This window comes from Harpia harpyja, chromosome 2 (genome assembly GCF_026419915.1).
Source record: "Harpia harpyja isolate bHarHar1 chromosome 2, bHarHar1 primary haplotype, whole genome shotgun sequence".
NCBI lineage: Eukaryota > Metazoa > Chordata > Aves > Accipitriformes > Accipitridae > Harpia > Harpia harpyja.
The window spans coordinates 60,496,989-60,515,011 of NC_068941.1; the positions used below are offsets into that span (position 1 = coordinate 60,496,989).

The window sequence follows — 18,023 nt, forward strand, 5'->3', positions numbered from 1 at the left end:
TGCACTAAATTATGTTACAGTCCCAGTAACACAGCCTTCATAAACCCCTGACTTTCCAGAAACTACACTGTTACCTGTGGTACCATACTGCTATCTAAGGCAGCTAGCATACAGGTGCACTCACATCCTGGATTGCAGCCATTTTTTTTAGGGTGACTGATTAACAGATCTCTTCCTCAGTTGTGTACTATCAGACTTTTTTTCACTTTGTCATTTTCCCCTCAACTGAATTCCATTTTCTGTCCACATTTTAAACTATTTCTAACAGTAAAGAAACAAGTAGATTATTTTTTGCATGTCTCACTAATTTTCGCATAGAAACTCTTACCATAGTAAATAAAACAGCAGCTGAGCATTTGGAAAGACTGTTTATACACTAGATACATTTTAAACATCTGGGCGAGGCTAAAGCAAGCATAGTTGTATTTGTTCATAGTCATAAATGTACCTAAAAGAAGATGGGAGCTTTCTCTTGTGTAAACTCCTCCAGGTACAAATTTATAAGCTGTACACCATACACAAAAGAATAATTCAAGAACATAGGCAAACATGGCTGTACTCATGGCTTTCCCAGGATGCAGACAGCTAACAAAGCGTCCAGCCAGTTGAGGCCACACACACATAGTAAAGACAGCAAGAATGTTGCCTGCAACTGCGGCGCTCCAGGTGTGTAAATAAAGGAGACCAGTTGAAGATGCTAAACCTGTGAAGGGATAGAAAAGAATAGAGTAAGTCACAGTCAGGTATATTACCCCCCACCTTCTTTTTCACATTCTGTCTAGGAAACAAAAGAGAGTCTGGGAAATTTAACTGTGCTTTGCAGCCATGAAAACTGCATCACTAGAAGGACAGTTATTCCCAATAGCCAAAGACAGCATCTTACTTTTCCTAATACCTCATTCTCTTAAAGATTGCCTATTCAGCGGAAAACAGTGCAGCAAAAAGACAGCGGAGAAACATCATCAAGAGCCAAAACTGAACAGTTTTTCTTAGACAGAGCTCTCCCAGCACAACAGAGGGATGATGCAGTTTTTAAGAGATTAACACGTCTGCCTGTTATGAACCTCCTTTAACATAATATAGAAAGAATCAAATAGGTTAATGTGAAGAGAAAACATATCTTTTCCTGATCTTCTCTCCCTTTAGATAACCGTATGATGGGCAAGAAAACAACTATTAATCTTTTACTAACTGCAAGATCCTTCATTTACCACGCTGTCCTTGACTGTGATGGGATTTGAGCCCAAACAGAACATTAACAACCACAGAAACTCCCTGTAACAGGACAACTTCATTTTAACACTTTATTGTAGGCAAGAAAATGTTGAGTAACTTTCACATCATGACAGCAAATGTATATAACGTTTTTAGTATTTTACTCTTATAAATAAAAGTTTTGAGCATTTTAGAATACAATGCTTGACTCAGCTAAAGAACCATTCTGTACTCTTTTTAAATTAGCAATGTGTGTACATCAAAAATCAAACGCTCATACTCACATTACAATTTGCACACACATTTCTTAAAACTAACACCTGCACCAAAAGGTAAATTATTTGGGCAACTGTGCTGGTTTTGGCTGGGATAGAGTTAATTCTCTTCATGGTAGTTCGTACGGAGCTATGTTTTGGATTTGTGCTGGAAACAGTGTTGATGATGCAGGGATGTTTTCGCTACTGCTGAGCAGGGCTCACACAGAGCCAAGGCCTTTTCTGCTTCTCACCCCACCCCACCAGCAAGGAGGCTAGGGGGGGCACAAGAAGTTGGGAGGGGACACAGCCAGGACAGCTGACCCCAACTGACGAAAGGGATCTCTCAGACCATATGATGTCATGCTCAGTATATAAAGCTGGGTGAAGAAGGAGGAAGGGGAGGATGTTCGGAGTGATGGCGTTTTGTCTTCCCAAGTAACCATTACGCGTGATGGAGCCCTGCTTTCCTGGAGATGGCTGAACACCTGCCTGCCGATGGGAAGTATGAATGAATTCCTTGTCTTGCTTTGCTTGTGTGCACAGCTTTTGCTTTACCGATTAAACTGTCTTTATCTCAGCCCACGAGTTTTCTCACTTTTACCCTTCTGATTCTCTCCCGCATCCCACTGTGAGGGAGGTAAGTGGGCAGCTGTGTGGTGTTTGGTTGCCGGCTGGGGTTAAACCACGACAGCAATTGATGGTTTAAGCATTGCTAACTCTTATGTCTTTATTGTGACTTTCCTGATATTTGGTATTTTATTTTGGATCCTGACTAGGAGAAACTCTGTTTGCATTAAATTTCTTGCCTTCAAGGTTGTGGAAAAAGACTTGAAAGTGTTGGCTCTTAAGTGCTCCAAAAGAGAAGGTGAATAAGAAAAAATGCAAAACATAACTCATCATTTCCTTTGGTCTCTGTATTTTGATATGTCCCAATTTATTATTAAACGTTTGTACGAAGTACTGCTTTGTCTTCTTGATATAAACATTTACAAACAATTAGCTGAGGCTGAAAAAGAAGCAGATTTGCTTTTTTTTTTTAAACAGCATTTATACCACTAAATTTCACTCAGATGGGCCTACAAATTAAACCAAGCTGCATCCATCCATCCATGCTGAGAAGGTATGGAAAACACGTCTCTCCACACTTCAAGAGCAGAATTATTTCCATCTCCTCCTACTTGCACCATGCACAGCTTGCTCCACAGCATAGCTATACCATCCTCTTGAAAATGGATGTCCAGATCCAGCACCTGAATTCCTCTTCCCACCACCCAAACCCCACTGTATGCAGACTGATTTACAAATATATTGGTCTGGCAGAAATGCTTTGATGTTCATACTATTTTACCGCCTGGAGATCTTAGCAACTAGGGAGACAGGAGCCAAGCTTGCCTCTAGGTGAACTGCTCATTAAATTACAAGTTATTGTGCCTCCTGTGGAATCAAGAGGTCTGTGTCCTCTCAACCCCATAACCCTAGATGTAGCCTTACACAATGCAGATGGTGAGAACTGAGACACTACTCATGGGTACAGAACCTCAACAGAGGCTTCTGAAGAGAACAACGCTGCTCTGCAATGGCCTGGAGATTTGGCCTGTAACCCTTAGTCAACTAGTCAGATGTGTATACTACAGCCAGTGATAAAGAAAAAGACGCTTTGATTAGCAATTGACTTTTCTGAGATGTGGTGTAGGGTCAGAGGGCTTGAGTAAAGGGAATAAGGTAATAGAAACAAAAATTCTGCTCAGGATTTGCACCTACCTACAAGAAACCAGGCAAAACTGATGACAGAAGACCAGCTCCAAAATGAAAGCATCAGTCCATGAGCCAGGCCCAACAGAACTGTACCTCTAATACAACAATAAGGAAAAAGAATTCATACGTTAATATAATTTTATAAACACCTGGCACTGAAAAAGAAACTTCTAGACATACAGACAAGGATGCTTGGTAATATTTTATAATCCTTTTATTTTAAAGAGAGCTCAATTTGAGCACAAAACATCTTTATCTCTCACCCTGCTACATTTTCTCCCCTTTACTGGACATAAAAAACATCCAGTTGAAAATAACAGCAGTTTATCATAATGTATAAGTGAGCTATGTTCAGCAGCAGAAGCACTCCACTGAAATACTGGGTATAAAAGGCAAAAAGAACTCAGAGAAAATGAGAGGGAGGAATCCACCCCAAACAGAAGTATTTCCTTCACGTCAAATAGGGGATCCTACAGCATCTAACGTTGCTATCAGTCTTGGGTAGCTCTTGGGTATACTAATTCCAAATTATTAACTGCCTCACCTGCCACTACACATAGTTGACTCAGAATAACTAATCTGGTGTCTTTCTAGATTTTGGAACCTGGCTGAACAACATAACAGCATTAAGACTAAATTCTTACTAACCCAAAATTCTACAGAAGTATATCTTTTACTATTGCACACAGTTCACTTTTTTTTTTATCTGCATGCATCTCTGATGTACACTATTTCCTACCATCTCCTCTCTGAAGTCAACTGCTAGATTCATTTACTACATATTATAGATGCACTTCATTCATAAGCCCTTGAACCTCAGCCCTAATTTAAAAATTGATTTGCAATGTGGCAAATCAAGTTTTCTATTGGTGAAATAAAAATAATTCTGTATTAGAAAAATTTAAGATTTATTGGTACAGACACAATGCTCAGAGGTATCTGAAAGCAAGAATGAATCCACAAGTCCTCTGTGTGAAGTACCTTGCACCCACTTTATTCTATGTAAGTTCTTATACCATCGTCTGATTGAGTTTTAATTTGTCACCCACTACAGCACTGGCATTTGATTACTGTTTTGTTTAAATAATAATAATAATAAAAAACCACTTACCCATATGGATTAGGATCTGGACCTGTATGTGGATGTCCACTTACTGCCCATCTAGAAATTAACGAGACCTCCCCAAATATCCACAGGGTGAGGAACATGAGGCTGCCAAAAGCAATCCCTGACAAAAGCCAGTGAGGGTGGGAAACAGTCTCTCTAATTGCATTACCAGTTTTGTTTGGTTCTTGTTTCCTCTTGTCTCCACCTAGAATAAGAATAGAAATATAGCTGAGCAAACTGTCAAATCCTTTTAGAAAGGGTTAGTGAGAAGAAGAAATAGCCAAGATCACAAAATTACCAGAATAAATTACTGGCTCAGACACAAAAGCTAACTTATCTTATCATTCATGGAAATTGATAAGACAAAAAAATCCCTAATAACATTCCCTAGGCCTGTCAGGAAAAGCTACTCACCTTAAGTGCACAAAAATGGCAACCTGCCCATATGATTATTCTTCATACTACTGGAATTTAAATAATTGGCTTTGAAAATCAGCAGAAAATTTATTAGAATGTTTTCAGAGGATTCTGTTCTCTGAAACACTAAACTCTGATAAGAACAAAACCTGACACTTCCAAAGACACCAGAAATAAACTCCCTTCTTTCTCTTCTCCTTTTTCCATGCACTTTAGATCCTCTCTCATCTAAGGAGAAAGCAGCGCCTTTAATTGCACAGACGTATTGCTTTGTCACCTCGGAAGACGACAGATTCCCGGCCTAATCTCCTGCAGTAGATTCCCTTTCTAAATTATGATGAAAGCTCAGGCTTAAATTATGTCATGTAACACAAGCCTACATACAATACACAATGCCAATTTATACCCACTTACACACAGATAAGGTCTTATCTTTCAATTAATTCATTCAGGTTATACTGAGAAGGAAGGAACTTCTGAGGATTTAACATGAGCTGCCTTAACTAACCAACCTAACTAACCAACTCAACCTCACTGTCATCCTTGGCAATATTACCTTCACAGCTTTCAAGTCTGCTTAGCCTATGCCAGCCCCCACTGCTGTGTGTACTCTGTCCAGACGCTCCAAGAACTCAGGCAAATTTTGACCAGGACAACTTGTCCACTCTTCCAATTCTTTCTGTTTATTTTGCCACATCAGCTGTTCTCCAGCTCTGTCCTGTCTTCCCTTCTCTGTCAAACGATATGCACTGGCAGAGAAACTCAAAGAGCAGACTGAATTAAGAAAATAACAGAATACCACAGATGTTTCATGTTGGAATAAGGACAACCTATTCTGGTTTTATCGGTCTAGGTTATGCCTTTGTTTGCGTTACTGTCACATTATTGATACTGCAATTAGTTGTTAGCTCCAACACCAACTCACTACAGCTTGTATGCATTGTGATATTGATTCTGCCGTGTTATGGGCAGATGGAAGTACCCCATGGTTTCTAAAGTCTGGGATGCTCACGCATCAGGTCTAAAAACAGACTGTACTGGGGGAAAAAAACAAAGAATCAAAACCCAGTGACACACAGATAGGTATACTTTAGGATGTTTTCATAACTGCCATTTTTGCTGTAATATGCTTACCTGAATAAATTCGCTCCGCTGCTGCTATAAAACCAATCATCAGTATGACAGTATTGGCAGCTTGTGAGCTCCAGACTGGGTTTAGTGATGTATACCAGATGCGAAGAACAAGGAGCATTATCTTGCCTAGCATGAAGCCCCATATCCTGATGAACCTGTAAGAATCATTTTTCGAAATTGTGATGCATTTGAGAAAAAAAAAGAAAAATCTTAACTTCTCGGGGCCGGGGGGAAGAAAACACCTTTTAATATAAAGAAATGTCAGTTACAATCCCATCAGTATAAGAAAATACCTTTGTAAACTGTTTCCTGACCACCATGTTACCGTTTGAACCAGCAATGAGGAGGAAACACCTGCAGCCAAGATGAATAGTCTAATTGAAGCATTTGGTGCCTGGTATGATGCTAAGCTTCCTACAAACAAACACACAGATACAGAGATGGCTTTAATGGGCAATAGAGATCAGGTAATAAGGATTTCCTGTGCACTAGTTCAATCTTGTCTGTAATTTGGATGGCTACACCATTCATCTGGAAACACACGACATTTTGGGTTGTTTAAAAACATATAGAAATGTAGGTATGGATAGAAACTAGGTATATATATTATAGCAGTTGCCATTTTCAGGAAAAAAAAATAACATGAACCAATTATCCAAGACTGCAGCGATTGCCTTAATTTAAGTATTTATAGCCATTGATTCCATAAATAGGACATACAGATAAAATATCTAAGCATACGGATATTCCTGAACAGTGCACTTAAATCAAAAGCCATAAAACTTCATGTATGGTGACTGCTTCTTTCTAAAAAGGATATGGCTTTTGCCACAGTACACTTACTTTTATGGCTTTTGCGTTATGTAAGTGCACTGTGGCAAAAGCCATACCCTTTTTGGAAAGGAGCAGTCACCATATCTTGCACAAGGATTAGTAGGCAATTGCCTTAGCAGGTGTGAACAAGGCTTTCTCTGGCCCAGTATATGGTCTCAGAGTGGTCATTAGCAGCCTGTGTCACCTTGTTACTGGAAACTGTCACTCTCCCAGTCACCGAAAGAGACGGCGCACGTGCATCTCCACCATTTCCCACGGCACAGTGACCTCACATTTATCAGCAGTTTTGAACTCTGCTAGCAGGCTTGCAATTCAAGTGACTACGGATCACACACACACATCCTCGTAACTTCAGTCAGTGTGGCAAATTCTGGCTCAGGACCAGTGACAAACAGCAGGAAAAGCAACATCATTTTGCTACCAGCCATTTGCTAAGTGAGTAGGAGTCAAACTTGAAGAGACGTTAAGCAAGGAAGGCCAGAAATGGAGCTGCTGAGTCTGGCAACGCATGCTAGGAGTCCTCCAACTGTCTATTTGCTCATTCTGCTCAGAGTAAAAGATGTAAAGCTTAGAGCAAAGACGGTAAAATGAAATCAATGTGTAGTGAAGATGTACTTGTATGGACTTTAGCAGAGGTTGCATGTACAAAGCACACAGATTTCTGTCACTAAATTGTGCTGAAATCCACAATTCTGCCTCTTCAAATCTTTCATCACTTGTGCTAGGCAGATTAAAGCTAGCGTGGGTGTCCCTACTTACAGTAGACACACCTTTTGTTGCTGAGCAAGTACACCCAAAACGTAAATATATCTAACCAAACACGCAAATTTACTGTGTGTTGTCTAAAGACGTAGATTCAGATAGGCACTACCACATGGGTATTTCATTGTTGGTTTGTTTTTTTTTTTTTTAAATAGAACACAAAATCAAGTAGTACGAAAGGATACAGAAATTAAAACAGAAGTTTTGGAGAAAATAAAGCTTCCTGAAAAGGCAAAAAGAAAGATGATGATGAATAATGGAAGAGCCTTTTCCATCAACAGCAAAAAAAACCCAACCCCCTAAATATCCTGGTTTTAGCTAAGCATGAAGAATTTCCAGATTTTTTGATTGTGAAACTGAAGACTGAGTATTTCCAGTGGAATGGGGTGGAGCATGCATGGGGTAGATTGTTCTGCCTGATTTTGTTCAACAAGCCCCAGAGAAAGGCCATGGCCTTTCTGAGAAGAGAAAAAGATCAAAAAGAGAAAGAAGGAAGAAGCGTCTAGGTATGAAGAAGGAAAGAAAGCAGGAAGAACTGAGGAACAGGAGAAACAGCAGTGCAGTATGACAGGGCAGAAATAATTTAAAAGACAGAATGAAGTGATGAGAACCAAGTGAAAAGATATATATGGAAAGTCCTAAAACCCAGTGCTGCCTGTGCAATGGCATCTGGATAACTTAAGAATATGCAGTAGGGAGGCAAGTAGAGGTACCTTTGGCTGCTAAATTCCGTGCTAGAGACAAAGAGGGTGAGGAACATGCTCTTACATCATCCCCAAATGCTAATGCTTACTGTAGGGCAACAGCTAAGGAGAATACAGAGTAAGTACAGTAGAGCTGGGAGAGAATATGGTGTAGACTTGCCAAGGGGTGGACAATATTAAGAGTGTTTGGGAGATGGAAACAGCAGGGGGATATGGTCACTGAGGGAACAGTTCCTGTTCAGGCAGGAACAAAGGTGAGATAATATATGCATATAGCAATGCTCAGGTTAGCCCAGGCTGAGGATGCATACAGCTTCAGCCTCCCCATCCTCCGAGTCCTTCTATGACCACCTCCATTAACACATCCTTTCCCCAGGTTACTACTAAAGGTGCTAGCTTTTTGTTTGTAGTTAATATCTTCAGGAGCTTGCAATGCAGGTGAAGCAAACAGGCATAAACTAACAGACTTTACACACCATTACAGGCCTGTCACTGCTCTTTACTTAGCAGAACAAAAATTACACACATTTAAGCGATTTCCATCTCTTTTGATAAAGTGAACTAGTAAACACAGCAAGATGATCTAAAGGACTAAAATAAACACGGCAAATTCTGTGTTACTGTGATATCTGAAGGAAGGCAGGGTGCAATCTGAAATGCTTACACTCATTACTAGTTTCTAAATTAGCAGATCTTGTAGAAAGCAATACACTGAGCACCGCTGCAGGAAGCTGAAGCAGAAGATTCTGTTCACTGAAAAGCTTATTAAAAAAAACCAAAAAAGTATTAGGATAGATATGATGGAAAGAGTAGAAAAAGAAAAGAACACGGTAAAACTATTCTTCATCTAAACTGACAATGCCAACAAACTGTTCAGTTCTAGTATCTTTCTAGAGATAAATAATTTTTAAAAAATTGTGCAGGGAAAGTAAACAAGATGATCCTGTTCTGTCTTCTAACAGTAAGAGGAAAACTGTATGGAAAGTGATCCTTTTATTATCATCTTGTATTGATAAATGAGGAGCCAGAACTGCTGCTTCTGAAACACATCACTTAGCAGCAGCATTTTCCCTCTACAGAGGATGAAGACCCTGGTCTCTTCCAAGTTCATCCAGGTGTTGCAAACTCATTAGCAGTAACTTGCTTCTGAATGTGGCTGTAGCTGCCAAACCTTCTCCCAACAAACTTTCAGAGAATCAACAAGAGGTAAGACTTGCACCAGTTAGCTGAAGACCAAAGAGGGAATCCCAGCAAATCTTGGTTTAGGAAGGAGCATATGGGGGTGGGTAGTGAGGCAGCTTTATCTTGAATTTAAAATCAAACTTTCTTCCTCTGCAACTGACAATGAGAGCCATCTCCCATTTAGGATGAGACTATAACCCCATCAATATGCTACAGGCATCTAGATAGATTTAATAAAAAAAAATATTCTTAAAAGAAAAAACTGCCTACATTTCCCTCACAGCAGATTGCTTTTATAATAGTCCCAAGCTGTTCTGTAATGTCTCATCCCTACCCATTGTCACAGACACAGAACTGCTATATAAAAAACACCTGCTCCGCCAATCTCTGTGCAATACTCAAAACATTCTTCCTACTGGGCATGACTTGCACTAACTTAAAAGCTTCTAGAAATAAAAGTGAAATGAGATTTGTCTTTAATTATGCAGTGCTGGTCTAAAAACCAACACAATGGATGTAAACAATATTCCTCTGACAAAGTCTAAATGCTTGAGGGGAAGAAAAGCATGTGCTTGGGAGAACAAGAACTTCTTATTCCTGTCTCTTTTCAGAATCATCTGAATTTTGAGGCAATTTGGAATGTTTATTCCTATGCCTTGATACCAGGATGGAATCCATAACTCACTACAGTGCATACTTACCAACCATAGTCAGTCTCAGAAGGGCAAGGATGTACTTATTGTTAGCCAACCTCCAAAAAGGGTCAATTATCAAGAATATTGGAGAAAAGAAGGCAACGGCAAAAACTTCTAGACCCGTGAGTGCCAGCGTCTGAAGGGGGAAGTAATAGATCATCGGTGGCAGTGCATGATAAAGAGACCAAGAAATGTAGCCTAAAAAAAAAAAGAAAAAAAAAAAACCATTGCATATTTTCAACACCACAGTTTCCTGGAGATTACTTAAAAATATACCATTTTATACTTCCAAACACAGAATATCAAATGTATTTGAAAGTAGTTCAAGTAACAATAGCCACTTTCTGTAAAGAAATACTTGCTATTTCAAGCTAAATAAACACATTTTCCCAGGAAACAGAACAATGAGAAGAAAACAGCTCTTCCCCACTCAGACAGCAGCTCCTACTTCGATCTTCAGTGACGGAGCGCTCAGTCTAAGAAAGGGTCAGCGTTCAGATGGGAACAACGCTGGCTAAAATAAGTAGTCCACCCACAGCCTCAGAGCTCCCCGAGGACGGACCGGTGGCTAAACGAATTATTCTAGGACATCAGCGCGCCGCTCTCCCCTGAAGACACCTTACCGAGGCACACTAGCACTGCGCTACGATTTTCTACGCGTGTGCGTTGCAGGAGAGGCACCGGGCACCCGAGCCCGCGGGTACCGGGCTCTGGCGACCGCCCTCGGCGCCGCGCCGTGCTAAGGGCAGCGCGGCACAGCTCCGCGCCCGCTCCGCACACCTGCACAAGCGCTCCGCTGAGAGCACGCAGTAAGTCCTAGCCTGAGCCAAGAGACAAGGCCGGCCGGTGCTGTTAACCGCCGACCGGACCGGACCGCCGCGGCCCCTCGCAGCCCCGCGGCCCCTCACAGCCTCCCGCCCCCAGCCCCGCCGGCCGGCACCGCCGCCACCTACCCAGGAGGCTCTCCGAGAGAACGGCCTTCCACAGAGGGACCATCGCCCCGCTCGGCGGGGGCTTCGCCCCTCTCGCCCGGAGCCGCGTCCCGAGTGCCCGGCAGGGCGCGGCGCCGCCGCCCCTCCCGCCTCGCGGAGCCCGCCCGGCACGCGGCCGCGGGCGGGCCGGCGCTACAGCGCCGCCTGGCGGAGCGCGGTGGGCTCCGCGCCCAGCGCCCGGGCCGGGCCGTGAGGGGGCGGGAGCGGGGAGCCGCTTCCCCGGGACAGCGGCGGGGCGGCCTGGGGCCGCGCAGCCGCGACGAGGGGCGGGGAGGAAACCTGCCAGGGAGGGGCCTGGGGGGCCGTGCGAGGGACGTCTCCGGGCCGCCGCCGTTTGACCCACCGGCCTTGGCCTGCGCGCCGTCGCTGACAGAAATGGCGGCTCCCTGAGGCCTCTGGCTGCCGAGGGCGGAGTTTCCCGTTCGTTCCCGCGCTTTGGGCGGCGAGGGAGAGGAGCGACCCCCTGCCCGGGTGGCTGCGGAGCAGGCTGAGCCCTAGCGAAGCCCCACGGACCCGGTGGCTGTGCAGTGGTGGAGGTGCTGGCGGTGGCACAGCCCACACCGAGATGGCACCGCGGCTAAGAGAGGATGGCGTGGTGGGAGGTGACTGTGAAGAGATGTTCGGTTCAACCAGGCAGGCGTTTCTTCGTGGAGGTCAGCCTGTATGGCCAGAGTTTATTCTTTACGGCCCTGCACCAAGGAATGGTGAGTAGGTCTCACCCCCTCACTGCTGCCTTACCAAAGGAGTGTTTGTCTACTGGATAGTCACACCAGCAAGTAAGGAAAAGAGACACAAAAGGTTGTCCTCCCACAAGCTGATGGGGAAAAGAGGAGCTGACCCGCTTTCTGGTTGTATATAAATAAATGGTTGATAAACTGTTATTACGTGGGACTCGGAGGCATGTGTCCAGGTTAGTGCTGTGCTCATCTTAATGAAATGTGTGTTGTTTTATAGCAGAGTAAGGACTTCTGATAAGCAATCCTGTCTGCAAAAAGCACCAAAAGAAGTGTTTGGTTTGCTGAGATTCACGGCTTGAGGCTTAAGCCACTATGTTTGTTAATTTTAGAAGAAACCCTGAGTTAAAGCAACCCAGCCATGATCACAGCTGCCACGTTCTGGCAAAAGGATTACATAAGCAAAATCTGAATTTTAGAATTTCGGTTTTGGCATGAAAGGTAAATTTGTAACTAAGAACTAAAAAGTCCTTTTGCTGTTGGAATACGTCATCTTCTTAAGTTTTATTAACTTTCATACGGTACCCTATGAAACTGCCAGCTCTATCTTCTCGTTTGTGTTAAAGCTACTGTCCCATTCTAAATAAATCTTATGATGTGCATTTTCTTTCCCTTGCCTGTGAAACTCCGAATCCACAGGAGTAAACTGTAAACACTTGACACCTATATGACCTATTACTAGCAATAAATTCCTGTCAAAACATTTTTGAGGGCACAGTACTAAACTAAAGTTTGTCCCAGTAGTCTCACAATCAAGTAATTAATTTACCCTGCAGTATAATGGGGTTTGGCTAGCTACAAAAACTTTGTTGAATTTTGGCTGTTATTTGAAAACTTACATATGTTTCAAATGTCCACAAGAGAATTGAAGCATATGGATGGAAAAGTCAACCTCTCTAGGGGAGGAAGAATGAGACTCATAGGTTTGGTGACCTTCTTTCTCTTTTCTCCAAGTTCCATGTCACTAAAGGCATCTTTCTTTTTCTTCATTTAAGAGAAGTCATACCAGAATAGTCACCAAGTTCACTTATCGCTGGTTTAGGATTATGCAAGTGATGACACCACTTCATCTTGCTGTGGTGTGACGCAAATGGAACTTGTAAGATGAGATCCTTGGCCAGGGTAAACCCAGAACATGGCTGCTTTTGTACCTGCGTAGCAGGAGCGTGAGGCTCACAGGATGTATTCAGCCAATAAATATTTGAAACACTTTTGCAACACTTTTTGTAATTACAGTATCTAGCTTCACAGTTCAGAGGTGGAGTTCCAGTAAAACTAGACTGGAATCATGAATCTGATGTGCTTGTGTGGCTTCCATTAAACTCATAATGCAATGAAAATAATGCAATTCCTGATGAATTTAGCCATTGTATTCTGGGTACTCTCTCTGAGATTCTTAGTAACTGCTAAGTTTGGCTTCAAATATAACAGTTTACATCCCAGTTCTCTCCATAGAGTTGACACACAGATAAGCATCAGAGCAAAAGAGGAGGGAGTTTTCAGGTGTAACGTGTTTTGAAATGAAAACAGACATGTCTTAAATACAAAAGTCAATGCTTACAAGGTGCTTCATTACACATATATGTGTAGGAATGCCTTTCACTGTGTTTTTTATTCTTGGGGGTGCCACAGGTGTAGCTGATAAAAAATAAAGCAATAGCATTTGATCTATACAAGAATACAATTATGGCAAACCAGCAAAACCAAGATAGCGTACTACTATAGGAGTTTCCACTCACAGAAGGAGCGTCTTCATTTTAGAATAGTATTTAATATACCCTTAACCTAAGGCAGACATAAAAAATTATCCGAATTTAACAGAAAATAAATTACAGCCCCACAATTAGTTTGGTATTGACAGGGGTAAACCTCTCTAAAGCTAGTGATTGTAAAAAACAATGCTTTATTTGGGTCCAAACTATAAAACAAGCATGTTTTGAAACCCAGAATAAACTCATGGCATTTAAAAGAACTGTCAGACATCTGGGAGAAGTTGTCCTTGCATATTGCCCAGTAGAGATGTGCCTGAATGGGCATGATTAAGAAGCAGAAGGAAGTGCCAGAGAAGTAGAGGAAAAAATGTGTAAAAATACAAACACAAATTAGGATTAAGAAAGCAACTTTGCAAAAAAGCTGGGATGGGTGAGTTTACAGTTTACAGTCGCAGTGGAAATACAAAGACTTGCAGGTCATTAGATGCCTCTTCTGTTTGCACAACAGTGTAAAGCTTCTTAATCATTACCTTTATACCTGTTATGCAAAACTCTACATGCATATTCATACTCAACATTAATTTGGTTGTAATTTTCTCAATGTTACAGTATGTTGGCTACAAAATACTGTTCATTTTGTTACACTTGGGCTGAAGTGTAACCTCATTTCTTGTAAATTAGCCCTAAAAGACAGGACTAATAAATATTGAGACTCACTAAAGACCTTTTTCAATAAAATGTTCTGTGGGACATGGCATGAACGTTGCCCCAGAGTAATTCCAGTAATGTACTCTGTATAATAGGTCTTGATTCATTTCAATATGTATTAGAAATGGCAGGTAGAATCAAGTCTGAATACAGGATCTAAGCACCTATAACCCTGGTGAAGTCAGCTAGTGTTGCAGGTCTTTACTATAGAAAAGAAATTACGCGTATAGCTGTGCAGCCTAAGAGAAGACAAAAGTCTGTGGCCATTTTACTGGCTTCTTCACACTGAAAGTGGAAATCCTAAACCTTGAACATCTGATAATTGTCAGCCATTCATTTCTACTAAAAGATAGGCCAGACCAAGTGTAAAATAGAAATAAGTACATCCAAGAATCACCCAGGACATAGAAAACTATTATATGATTTCTTGTACATAGTGAGGACAGTTTAATGTTTTACTCAGAAGTATGTTGACTACTTCCTGCTGTGATTTTTGATGTCTTTTCATTCACCCTTAACTCCTACTCCCACTAGCATGACAACAATGCCCTACAGTGTAATTCTATGTGGTTTTCCATGCTCTAAATGTTTTTATTACTGATACATTTTTGTAACCGCACTATGCTTCCATTACTCCAGGTCTTTGTTTCTCAGGAAATTTTTAAACAATTAACAGTCTTTGTGATTTTATAATGGACAAACAAACCATATTTATCATACTTGGTAATAGTTCCTCCTTCCCTCGTGTGCTGTATGCATACATGGAGTGTTTCTGTTAAATACACACACTGGGAAGGCTTTGCCTTTGGTGAACGTGGTGAACCTCAGGATCCTGGCAACCCTGCAGCGTTTTCTAAAAGGTTCTTCAGACAAGCAGCCAGAGCCTGTAAACCTTCCCCGAGTTTGTGAAGTCTCTGGTCCTTGACCTCCTTCTACTCTGACAACAGAAAATTCCTCAGCCAAGCATTTGACTCCATATTGGTTGTTTTCTTTTTGGTATCTCTTGTTTCTTTCTTTGATGTGTAAGGTTGGTTTTGTTCTGGGAGGGGTAGGGATCTTTCTTTTGCTTTGTGTTTATTATTCTGAAGCGCTAACATTTATTGGTTTCCGTCTATCAACTTCTCTCCACTTTTATAGCTCTGAAGTACTTTCAGGTGAATCTTAAAGAGTGTTTGAGGAATGTACTCCACTGTGATAACCAACTTTACCTTTAAAGATAAAATTAAAAAGAAGTCTAACCTGATTTTTAATAGGCACTTTGGCACAGGAAGGTGCAAGAATCCAAGCAACCACTATCCTTGGGCACACATATGCCCCATGAGGAAATTGTCATTCCAGCGCTCTTTCATTTTATGACCAGTTTAAGGGGAACCAGCTAGGAAATTAGTGGTTATTAGGGACTTGCCCCACATGGGATTTTCTTGTGTATTGTATTTTTCAGAATGGCATGTAGCCAGTGTCTGTTAAATAGTTTTTATGTGTGATTTCAAGACTACTCCTTAGATCACAGGAGATACTAGTTACACTTTTAAGAGCTGTTTTAGGACATCACTCTTGCCAAACCTCCGTGTGAAGAGCACATTTTGCAGCAGCAAAGCCCAATGGTCTGGTTTGGCTGGCAAGAGTGAGAGAATACTCTGGGCAAAGTGTAAAAGGAACTAGGCCTTAAGCCTTATTGTTTTAAGACTATTCATATTAGACATAAAACTAATGATTAGAAATTGGTTTAGATATGATTAATAGAATGCAGGTGCCTATAAAACAATATCTATGAGCTGCTTAATTGTTCTATGAGACTCCCTCTTCATGGCTGGCTTAAAATCCAGTCAAGCTGAATCAACAGAGGAAGGATCATACATCTTAGACCTAAGACATGGGAGTAAGTGATTAACTTTAGAACAAGATAAATTAATGTAATAACCTGAGTAGTTTTTTTAGAAATTCATAGGTACCTTTGAAGTGTAAGAAGATAAGTGATGATGGTGACCGGAGACCTTCTGCCTATGACCACCAATCTCAGAAGAACCGAGACATGAGAATGGAGAATGGATGAGATAAGATGATGAATGATAATGATATGAGAACAGAAAATCAGCTGGAGAATTACAGAGACTTCGGCTGGAAAATTACAGAGACTTTGGATTGGGACAATGGGTGGCAAAAGGGTATATAAGGTTTGGAAACTTTTGGAAGTGTGCCATTCACTGTGGTGGTGGCCCAACTCTGAGTTGTTAATAAAGCAAACCTAGAGAAACCCACATCTGAAAATTCTTTAACAGAATTGGCGACCCAGATGTGACTCTAGGACACAAGAGAGAAAGAGAGCAACTGGACATTTCTCTGGACAAACCCGTTACCAATACTCAATTGCCGGCTAATCAGGTGAGTTCACCTAAGAGACTTGGGCACGGGTAGTTCCACACAGAAGTTATCCTGGGAAATTCTTGTGTTTAAACTTGCAAAAATTAGTTGAGAAAAATGGGGTTAGCACCCAGCGTTGAAAGGGGGATGCCCCTTGCTGAGGTTTTGGAAAATTGGAAAAAGATACCCTTTGCACAAACATTGCAAAAAAAGAAATTGATAATATTGTGCCAAGAGGAATGGCCATTCCTGATGAGAAATAGAGGGGGAGGGCCAATGGATGAGTGGCCTCCTAAGGGAACATTTAAACCCCATAAGCAAAATTTTTGAGAATGAATTTGGAAGACTCTGGAAGTCAAGATATTGATTATTGGTATATTTGGTATAATTGGGCACAACAAAGGAGAAAAACTCCCTTGTTGAAAATGAGGAAAAGTTTACTTCCCTCAGCCCCTGAGGCTGAGGAAACTGAGCTTTTCTCAAAAGGTGCTGGCATGTATCCAATGCGTTTGGATTACATCCCAAACCCGAGAGCAGGACCAGGTGCACCTGCTGAAGTTTCTCCAGTAACTGCAATAATGAGGCATGAACCTTGGAAGCAAGGTGATTTAGTAGCCTGGCAATCAAATATGCCTCGGCTGCGTGATGATGCTGAAAAATGTGCTCAATTGTTAGCGGGAATTGTCACTGATTATACCCCCAATTGGAATGATATGAGGACTCTGCTGCGAGAATTATTTCAGCCAGAGGAAAGAGAAAAGATTTTCCAAAAGGATAGAGAAATTGCTCAGAGAGGCTAGGGGTTAAACCCATGGCCTGAACAAGATCCACAATGGAATCTTACAACCACAGAAGGAGCTAGGGCTCATCAAGCTGGCATTCAACAATTAATAGAAGCAGTTCGCCAAGCTAGTGAGAGAGTAACTAATTGGAAAAAGGTTTTAGAATGTAGGCAGAAACCTGATGAACATCCAAGTGATTACTGGGGACGATTGAAAGCAACTTTGATGAAATATGGGGGCATGACCCGTGACAATTTCCAGGAGCCTTTAGCTATTAGTGTTTTTGTAGATCAATCTGCTCCAGACATAAGTAAATATTTTAGGAAACATATGCCAGGCTCACAGGGTGAGACATTAGCTAAAATTCTAAGTATTGCTGCCTTTGTTTTTGATGGAAGAGCTGAAGAGAAACAAAAACAGGAAGCAGAGAAATTAAAATGAGAACGGAAAGAGAAAGAGAGAGAAATTGGATTGTTAGCTGCAGCAATTACTCAGAATTTTAACCCACGAATGAGAGGTCGGGGATTCACTCGGGGAAGATTTAGGGGAAGAGGGGCGCAAGGTAGAGCCCCTCCTGTTTCTCAATACGCTAACTCTTTAGAGTGTTTTTATTGTGGAAATTTAGGACATATACAAAGAGAGTGCCCACTGAGACCTGTGGCAACCCGAGG

General features: G+C 41.6%; 1 protein-coding gene across 3 annotated transcripts in view; it reads right to left on the minus strand.

Moving 5' to 3' along the window:
• Positions 1 to 11,152, minus strand: part of CWH43 (cell wall biogenesis 43 C-terminal homolog) — a 29,421-nt gene extending 18,269 nt beyond the window's left edge. For 2 of the 3 annotated variants that reach the window (XM_052780098.1, XM_052780097.1), the window contains exons 1-7: positions 11,017 to 11,152; positions 10,070 to 10,261; positions 6,180 to 6,300; positions 5,887 to 6,041; positions 4,339 to 4,540; positions 3,234 to 3,322; positions 449 to 703 (exon numbers count right to left, since the gene is read on the minus strand). In XM_052780098.1, the coding sequence (XP_052636058.1) occupies positions 449 to 703; positions 3,234 to 3,322; positions 4,339 to 4,540; positions 5,887 to 6,041; positions 6,180 to 6,300; positions 10,070 to 10,261; positions 11,017 to 11,059 (1,057 nt within the window). In that variant the 5' untranslated portion in view covers positions 11,060 to 11,152. The remainder of the gene's footprint in view (positions 1 to 448; positions 704 to 3,233; positions 3,323 to 4,338; positions 4,541 to 5,886; positions 6,042 to 6,179; positions 6,301 to 10,069; positions 10,262 to 11,016) is intronic. The other variant, XM_052780099.1, reaches the window with a different exon arrangement.
• Positions 11,153 to 18,023: the final 6,871 nt, after the last annotated feature.